At 64.1% G+C, this 9,073-nt stretch overlaps 1 protein-coding gene across 3 annotated transcripts; it reads right to left on the bottom strand.

Annotated features, from left to right (window-relative positions):
• Positions 579-9,047, bottom strand: RGS11 (regulator of G protein signaling 11). 3 transcript variants are annotated; one of them, XM_021086942.1, is made up of 17 exons: positions 8,975-9,047; positions 8,515-8,611; positions 8,386-8,436; positions 8,135-8,241; positions 7,497-7,548; positions 7,317-7,375; positions 7,022-7,098; positions 6,760-6,841; positions 5,649-5,717; positions 4,384-4,413; positions 4,235-4,296; positions 4,016-4,129; positions 3,824-3,939; positions 3,617-3,704; positions 3,385-3,523; positions 1,284-1,366; positions 579-1,209 (listed from the first exon to the last, which is right to left on the bottom strand). In XM_021086942.1, the coding sequence occupies exons 1-17, from the start codon at positions 9,035-9,037 to the stop codon at positions 1,107-1,109; spliced, it is 1,392 nt and encodes a 463-aa protein (XP_020942601.1). In that variant the 5' UTR covers positions 9,038-9,047; the 3' UTR covers positions 579-1,106. The 3 variants fall into 3 exon arrangements, with proteins under 3 accessions (XP_020942601.1, XP_020942600.1, XP_020942599.1); XM_021086941.1 differs by lacking the exons at positions 8,386-8,436; positions 8,515-8,611; positions 8,975-9,047 and having other exon boundaries at positions 579-769; positions 1,107-1,209; positions 7,317-8,365; XM_021086940.1 differs by lacking the exons at positions 8,386-8,436; positions 8,515-8,611; positions 8,975-9,047 and having other exon boundaries at positions 7,317-8,365.

The following is a 9,073-nucleotide window of genomic DNA, read 5'->3' as shown; positions in this document are numbered from 1 at the left end:
GGCTGAGGCTGAAGGGACGGGGACCTTCATCCCTGTTTGAAGTCGCGCAGCTCACACAGCTCTGGGTGACAGGGCTGCAGTGCCGGTCTTGTGAGTGAAATTCACCTGGGGGCTGGACGCTGGTCCCAGGATGATCTCCGCAGGAGCTCAGGATCTGGGCCGGGGAGATGACCTCCACCAGTAGTCCCTGCACTTGTAGATAAAGCAGCTGTGCCCATGGACACACTCTGGACGCTGGAGGGCGCTGGCGTGCCCATGCTCCCTGTGCTTGTGATTCCTTAGGGCACAGCTGGCCTGGGAGTGGCAGAGCTGGACAGCTTGACAGCAGGACAAGTCCCGGCCTCTGTGTTCCGTCTTCTGGAGCACGTGGGTCTCCTCTGGCCAGAGCGTGCACAGCTCTGCCCACTGCCTCCCATGAAACCAGCCCCAACACCGGCCCCTGTGCCCACGCCCCCTCCAGGTGTATGCCCCTCCCCCCAGACGCGCACCCCCCCCCCCGTGCATGCCCCTCCCCCCCGTGCACCCCCCCTGCAGCCCCCCCCCAGGTGCACATACACCACACGACTTGGACCAGGCAGGACGGCCGAGTGCCTTTTATTTCTGTGCGGGACATGGGAGGGCGGAGGGCAGGGGCCGCGCTGGGCTGAGCCAGTGGGCTGCACCCACCAAGGAGCAGCTGTACCTTCACCCTGAGGCTGGGGGGCATTCCGAGCCAGGACGCCTGCCGTCCCTCTCCAGAGGCTCTGCCACCTCGGCTCTGAACCAGGCCCTGTTGCCGGAGGGGCAGCGAAGAGGGAGCCGTCTCTGTCCAGTTCAGACGCCACAGCCACGGAGCCTGCGGAGCCCGGGAGGCGGAGCGGAGCCGCACATCCCCCTGCACTCGCGCGCCCCCTGCCGGCGAGCTCTTGACTCGGCCCTTGCTCCAGGGGCGAGGGTGGCACAGAAATGCCAGGCGCTCTGCCTTCTGGTGTCGGTCCAGGGCACCCTGGGAATCTGCCCTGGGCCAGACCCTTCTGGGGGGTAGGGCGGGACAGGGAAAAGGTGCCTCCTGGGCTAGAGGAGGGTGACAGGGCGAGATGGCCACCGTCTCCCCCTCTCCGGCTCACCTAGGCCTCCCCGTCACCACCCGCGGGCTCCCTGGAGGTGGAGGCAGGAAGGAGAGCAGGGCTGGGGCTGGACCGCCGTGGCTTCCGCGTGAATGGGAACACCCTGCGGGGGAGAAGGGGCCTGAGGCACAGTCCTACCCGCCCTCCCCACCCCCACCCCGGCACTGCCCGGCTCACCGCCGCTTCGTCTCCGGGGGGACCACGGCCTCTGCCAGCAGGTCTTTGTACAAGTCTGACTTCAGGAACCTCGGGTACGAGTCCTGCAAGAGACAGCGTCCGGCCCTGACCCCTCCCAGCTCCTGACCCCCCAGCTCAGCTGGGGCCCCTCCAAGCCGGAGCACAGGAGCCCCGGACCAAGTCAGAATCAGGGCGGACCTGCCGCACCCCGGCAGGAGGACCTGCCCCTCTGCAGACCAGGGTCGCAGCGCAAAAACAAGGTGGAGGAAACGGCTCTCAATTCAGTAGAGAGGGCCAGGAGTTCCCGCCGTAGCTCAGCAGAAAGGAATCTGACTACTATCCATGAGGACGCAGGATGGATCCCTGGCCTCGCTCAGTGGGTTAAGGATCCAGCGTTGCCGTGAGCTGTGCTGTAGGTCACAGATGCAGCTCGGACCCCACGTTGCTGTGGTGTAGGCCGGCAGCTGTAGCTCCAAATAGACCCTAGCCTGGGAACCTCCAAATACCGCACCTGCGGCCCTAAAAAGACAAACAAAAACAAAAAAACACAGGTTTTTCTCGCTTCTATCCATGGAAAGGCCAGAGCGCCACAACCAGCCTGAGAAAGGCCCAGGCGCTGTGGAAATGCCTGTCTCTATATCTGGGGCCCCTTAGAGAGCAAGCGAGCACTAGAGGCCTGGGCACAGGTCTCAGGACTCAAGAGCTGGAAATGGGGGCCTCCGCACATCCCATAGGAATAAGGACTAAAGTGGACTGAAACCCATCAAATACCGTGACGATGTGAATTTATGATGGCATCAAAAACATCCCGTCATATGTATGTACTACACTTTCTTTTTTTTTTTTTTTTTTTTTTTGTCTTTTTTGCCATTTCCTTGGGTCGCTCCTGCAGCATATGGAAGTTCCCAGGCTAGGGGTCGAATCTGAGCTACAACTGCTGGCCTACACCACAGCCACAGCAACATCAGATCTGAGCGGCATCTGTGTCCTACACCACAGCTCACGGCAACACGGGATCCTTAACCCACTGAGTGAGGCCAGGAGTTGAACCCACAACCTCATGGTTCCTAGTTGGATTTGTTTCCTCTGTGCCACGATGGGAACTCTGAAAAGTGGTAATTAAAGAAGGAATCATCAAGCCTCACTTCTGAATATGGCCAGTACCACTGGGCCAGCTAAGAGTGGAGAGGGGTGGTGTCAGGAGTAGACCGGCAGAGATGGGCTAGCATGTGCATCTGGCCAGCCCGGCAATGCCACTCTCGGCTCAAGAGAGACGCCTGGCCCTGTGTCCCCCCTGAGCGAGAGCCCACAAGCACCACCTCTGAAGTAAACACTCTGGACAAAATCCAACGACAACAAAACTGCAGACAGGATTTCCTGTCGTAGCGCAGCTGAAACGAATCTGAATGGGAACCATGAGGTTGCGGGTTCCATCCCTGGCCTCACTCAGGGGGTTAAGGATCCTGCATGGCTGGGGCTGTGGTGGAGGCCGGCAGCTATAGCTCTGATTTGACCCCTAGCCTGGGACCCTCCATATGCTGTGAGTGTGGCCCTAAAAAGCAAAGGAGAAAAAAAAGAAAAACAAACACTGAATGCCGTCTGATCCGGGCACAGCGCCTGCCGAGGCTGGAGGAAGGGGAACAGGCTCCACTGCAGCCTCCAGGAGCACCCGCCCTGGTCTCGGCCCCAACACCCACCCGGCTTCTACCTCCACAGCCTGACTGCCTCAGTCGCTCTTGGCCACCACGCCTGTGGCTTTGTCACAGCAGCGGCAGGAAAGTGACCTGAGGTCGGGGTGGGGGGAGTGGACCCGACTGGCTAATCCAGGACATAGAGTTGGGACTGTTGTCGTGTTTGGGTGCGATGCTGGCTTCTGCGGCCACGTTGGAAGGGAGGAGGCGGTGTGTGTCCTTGAGGGGGACCTCCCGCACCTCCTAAAGCAGGATGTCTGGAAGCGGCATGCCAAGCGAGGGGGCAGGACCAGCCCTGAGTTGGCAGCTTTGGAAGGTAAGCTCTATGTCCTGGGGGCAGCCTGAGCCTCGGGCGGCAGGACTGAGCCATGGGAGCCCAACTCTCGGGCGGGGTGACGGGGGGCCCCCACCTTCTTCATCAGCATGTAGATGTGCAGCTGGGCATCGTCCAGCACATGGCGGTGGGGCCGGCCCAGGCCCACCAGCGTCTGCTCCATGGTCCGGCTGTCTATGTTGACCCAGCGGGCAGCGCCAGGCGCCAGGAACTGCCTGTGCAGGTGCGGGGGGGAGCGGAGCCCTGGTGGGTCTGGGCCCCTCGGGGGGCTGCTGCTGCCACCGCCACCACCGGGCCCTGGCACTCACTGGTACACGGCGTCCAGCAGGGCGGGGACCTGGGCCTGCCCTCCATGGCGCAGCTCCTCACAGGCCTCCCAGAAGCTGAGGTTCTCGGCTGGGGGTCCGGGCAGGGGGTCAGGCCCACCCCAGGTGGTGGAAACCCGGGGATGCGCCGGCAGCAGACCCCCCCCCCCGGCCCTCGAGGCGCCTCGAGCAGGGGTGGGGGCTTCTCACCGCTGAACTCTGTCCCGAGAAAGCCCATGAAGTGGGCCCGTCCCACGGGGTCTTCCAGGAGCTCCCGGAAGCTGAGGGCCCACTGCTCCACACGGAGCTTCGTGGGCACAGCCACACTGGGGAGGGCGGCGGGTCAGGAGCGCCCAGGGCGACGCAGCCGGGTCCCCTCCCCGCCCGGGCACCTGGGCTCACCTGGGTGCGTTCAGGGCCCAGTAGGCATCATCGTCCGTGACCCAGGGGTTGCTGGGCAGACAGCCGGTCATGATGGGGTCGTGCGGCAGCCGCTGGCTGCTGAACTGGAGGTACCTAGAGGAGGAGGATGCTGCCGGCCTGTGCGAGGGCACTGGGGGAAGGGTCCCGGCTGTGGTGGGAAGAGGGGTGGTCTCCTGCCGCCATCCCCACCCCACTCACGCCTCGAGGCAGACAGAGGACTTCACGCGGGCCCTGCCCAGTGCCTTCCGTAAGCACGCGACCTGGAAGGTGAGACCTGGAAGGTGGAGCTGGAAGCCCCCCGCCCCCCAGCCCACCCCTCCCCGCCGCCCCCCGCCCCCCGCACCTACCTCCTGCCTGTAGAAATCCAAGCTCTTGGTCTGGAAGGGCGGACGGGCTGCGGTTAGAGGGCAGCCCCACTGGGCACTGCCATCCCACCCTGCCCCCACCTCTAACGAGGGCTCTGATTTTCCAGGAAGCCTCTCGGGGCCTAGAGTGTGAACACTTCGGAGGGTCACCACGCCCTCGGGTGCTGAGTTGCCTTGAGTGTCCCCAACTGTCACTCTCTCATACAATTTTTTCTTTTTAGAGCCGCACCCACGGCATATGGATGTTCCCAGGCTAGGGGTCCAATGGGAGCTGCGGCCGCCGGCCTCCACCCCAGCCACAGCCACGCGGGATCCGAGCCACAGCTGAGACCTACACCACAGCTGACGGCAACACTGGATCCTTAACCCACTGAGCGAGGCCAGGGATCAAACCTGTGTTCTCATGGATACGAGTCAGATTTGTTTCCGCTGAGCCATAACAGGAACTCTACTCTGCTATTTTCAAGTGTCTTTAAATCCTTTTTCAAACAAGGTGCACCTGACAAGCTCTGCTCTTGGGGTCAGCTGGCACTCTTGGTATGAATCATGGGGTTCAGGCCTTGCAGGTGGCCCAGCAAGGGAGGACCTGGTGTCACTGCTGTGGCTCGAGTTCCATCCCCGGCCTGGGGGCTTCTGCATGCGACGGGTGTGGCCAAAACAAAGAACTCAGAGCCCACCCGCCACCTCTCCAGGGCTGCACAGCCAGAGTCCGACAGGACCTCTGACTGCCAGCTTTTCACCTCCGCTCTCCTTGCCTGACTCTGATGCTGACTGTAGACCCACAGTCGCGAACTGCAACCCCAGGTCACGACATCAGGTTTTCTTAGGCAAGTGCGTGATGGGTCTGTTCCATGCTCTGCGTGTCCTGGGATGTGACAGAGAGTGCTGCTGCTACTGGCTTGGTGTGTGTCCTGGTCCTGTTTCCCAGGTCCCCTAGACCCGGATCTGCCTGCCCACCCCTGCTGGGTTTGCTGTACTCACTCGCACCCGGGGCAGCAAGTGGGAGGCAAGAGGGGGCGTTAGTGTGGGGCTGGGGGTGAAGCAGGAGACACGGAGTGGGGCAGTCATGTGACACTGGGATGGACAAAGGGGAAAGTGGCTGGGAAGCCCCCAGTGGTCCTGTGGTGGTGGGGTGACCAGAGCGGGGGAGGGAAGGGGCGGAGGGGGTTGAAGGGAGCTAGAGCAGCAGAGTGAGTTTTGGGGAGCAGGAGGCAGGGCGTGGGGGGGCATGCCTGCAGGGTGCTCACCATCTGTATTCCCCTGGCACTGTAGGACCCCCGCTCTGGACCCTGCTCCAGCACGCTGGGGACCCCAGGCTGCAGAGGGGAGAGGGAGTAGGGGGCACAGCTCAGGCAGGCTGCTGAGACCTACCCTAGGGCAATGCTCCTTCCCCCCACTAACACCCACACACCCTGAGGCTCTGTGCCATGTCACCCTCTAATGCTGAAACATCCCTGCTGCCCAGCCCTACCCCCATGGTACCACCACCCCCTTCTTGGGCCCACGGCCCCTCTCCAGCCCTCACCCAGCTCCTAAAATGAAGTCTGTGCCCTGTCCCCCTCTCGTCCTTGCCTCAGCCAAGCTCCCCTCAAACTCCTGACTGCTCTGGCCAGATCCCTAACCCCCAGCTTCCCCCGCCGCCCCCCGCCCCCCATGTCTTCCTGCTACCCTCTCCCTCCTCGCCCCCCCTGGCTGATGCCCCCTCACCGGGAGGTCCCCAACATAGGGATCCCTCGCCTGCCCTCAGCCCACTGACACTGCCTGGCCACCCCCAGTCCCCACAACCCCACGTGGGCCTCCCTGACCCTCAGGTGGAAGATTGTAAGGGTCCTTTTCCCAGCGACATCACGCACACCTGAGGCACTCATCAGGCCTGTGGGTCCTCCCACCCCCGCGCCAGCCCTGAGCTTCCATTCCGTCCACTCTGACTGCCGGCGCAGCCCGCGTCCTTGTGCCCCGGCCTCTCCATGGCCCCACACGGTAGGGGACTTTGAACCACCTGCCAGGCCCACAGTTCTGGGAAAGGCCTGACTGCAGGCGAGCAACCCAGAAGCTCCGGCTGGCACTATAGCCAAGCCCAGGCCCCATGCTCCACCCCTCCGTCAGGGCCTTCAGGTGTCTGCAGACCCAGAGAGAAGCAGGTGTGTCCTGCTCTGTAGGTGGGGGGCAGCTCGGGCCTGGCCTCGTGACCTCCATGTTCTAGTGACCCGCAGAACTCCTTGTCACCTGACAGCCGCCGCCCCCAAACCAGGTCCTTCCCGGGGCTCAGAAGGCAGGTCTGCATGAGCTCCTGAGGGAAGCACACCGACCCAGCAGGACCCGCTGCTGGCCAAGAACCACCTTCCACTAGAGACTCACCGGGGGCCTGTTCACCAGCCAGTACATCCGCTCCTGGCACGCGATGACCAGCCTGTCCCCCTTCCTGCGCTGCTTAGCTGCCCTGAGGGGTGGGCAGAGTTGGGGGAATCACCATGTGCACCACAGCAGCCCACCCCCTTGGGGCCAGGGCCTGGACAGGCAGCGAGCCCTGGGCGGTGCTATTTATAGGCCCAGAGGCCGCGCATGCCAGGGCATCGGGGCGGGGCCTCCGGCTAGGGCAGTGCCGGGGCGGGGAGCTCACCGCAGCTGCTCTCGAGCCTGCATCACCACCAGGTCCCACGTGTGGCTGATCTTCGCGTGCAGCTGGTCATACTGCTCCTAGCGGAGGGTCGAGGTCTCCAGAGGGCAGCTCCCTCCTGTGCCTAGCTCTGGTGAGTGCACGCCTCCCCCGCCCCCTCAGAGACCACGTAGAGTGTCTGTGCTTGGGTACCTGTCATCCTGGGGCCCGGGCTGTGTGCTCCCGGACCACAGACGGGGTTAGGATTGCTCTGGCTGGACTGAGCCCGGGGTGGGTGGGAGGCAGGGGGACGACCCACCTTCTCGTAGTCTACCAGGGCCCCCTGCCTTCGGATGTGCTTCTTGGCCAGGTAGATGGCTGCAAGGCCAAGGCACAGGCTGCAGAGGAGCAATGTCTGCTCCTCCTCTCCTGTGACATCCCCCCTGAGGCCACTGGTCCTGAGGATTTGTCCCAGGCGAGCCCACTCCTCCTCACTCACCATAGTCCAGCTCAGCAGCTGGCCACAGGGTGCTCGTCCAGAAATAGGGTGTCTGGTGCCGTGCAGGGATGAGGGTATCTGAGACCTTCTGGACCTTCCCCACCCCAAGAGTTGTCCCCACCCTCTCGGCTCCCTTGGGAGGGGACAGGGCTGGCTTAGGGGTGTCTGTCTGCCCATGGCCCAGAGGCTCAGCTGATCACCTCCTGGACTGAAGCTCCACTTGGTTTGTTGGGTCTGGGCTCCCTGCCTGGGCCCCGGATGGAGTTGTGGTCTGGGCTGTGGGGTGGGGACTGAGGGCAGGCCCAGCTTGGGCCCCCGCTGTGGCCAGGGACACATCCTGAGGTGCAGGGATCCTGTCCTTAGGTCCCTCACAGCCTCCTCCTTCAGGCATGGGGGCCTAAGGCCCCACGTAAACTGGTGGAGTCCTCTGCAGGTACCACCCCTTACAGGGTCCCAGTGAAGGTCCTTCCCCTTAACTTGGTCCTTCTGTCACAGGGATGCTTCCACCTCGGGCCTTTTGGGGAAGGGGTGATGGGACATCACAGGTCCTGCCTCTGCCCCAGTCCTGCCCCCCTCAGGAGTGCCCCACAGTGGGCTGACTTGGGGGAGGGCCCCACGTGCTCCCACTTGAGCCGAACCTGGAACCTATAGGGTGTTTCATCTGGCTGGAGCACCAGGCGGCGGTGGTCCCTCAGTGGGTATAGGTAGCCATGCTGCACCAGGAGGTTGCCCAGGTGGAGGGCCTCTGGGGGTGAGGTGGTGAACTCTCAGTGGGGGGAGCCTAGCCACGTCCCACCCAGATGGAGCCCCCTCCCCAGCTCCTGGGCTTGGCCCCAGCACTAGCGCATCAGCACAGCGACCCCAGAGCGGTGGCGGGCTGACCCCTTACCCTCCTGCTGGATGCTGTACTTCTGGATCAGCCACTCCATGACCTCGTTGCCTGCAGAGCAGACTCTGGGGTTGGGGGAGGCTGAGGCGGGGCCTGCACCCCCCCTCCCCGCCTCCCGAGGTGCCTCACCAGTCACTGCGTGGGGAATGACTGTGACGAGCAGGCGCTGGCTCCGCAGCTTCACGCCCTGGTCAGGATCCTGCATACTCACGACCACCCGCTCCATCTGGGCGAAGGAGGTTGAGGGGCTCGCGCGGCCGGCCTCCCCTGCCCCCAGAACCGGATTCCCCGGAACCGACCGGGATGAGCCGCATCAGTGTGCTTGGAAGGGATTAGTCCACTGGTGGTGGGATTTCAGGCCGCGGCGGATCGCGGAGGCGCGGGAGGGGGCGCAGGCGAGGGGCGACCCGGCCCCGGGGTCTCCGCCGCCCCGCCCGGGCTCACTCGGTGCCATCGCCCCAGACCCGCGTCCACCCCGGCGCGCTCGCGTAGCGTCCACATTCGCGCGCACCCGCACCCACGCCTCTCTTGCCCCTCCCGGCTCGCGTGCGGGGAAACCCGGCGAGCAGGCAGGACCCCCAGCCCCCACCTTGCTCAGATGCGGCCTCTGCGTGCGGGGCTGCCCGCCGGGGGACGCGGGGCCGGCGGCCATGGCGATGCGGGCCGGGCGGGGCAGGGGTGTCCGCGC

The sequence above is a fragment of the Sus scrofa genome, chromosome 3 (genome assembly GCF_000003025.6).
Source record: "Sus scrofa isolate TJ Tabasco breed Duroc chromosome 3, Sscrofa11.1, whole genome shotgun sequence".
Taxonomy (NCBI): domain Eukaryota; kingdom Metazoa; phylum Chordata; class Mammalia; order Artiodactyla; family Suidae; genus Sus; species Sus scrofa.
The sequence above is the reverse complement of the archived record's forward strand: the minus strand, read 5'-3'. Positions and strand labels throughout refer to the sequence as shown.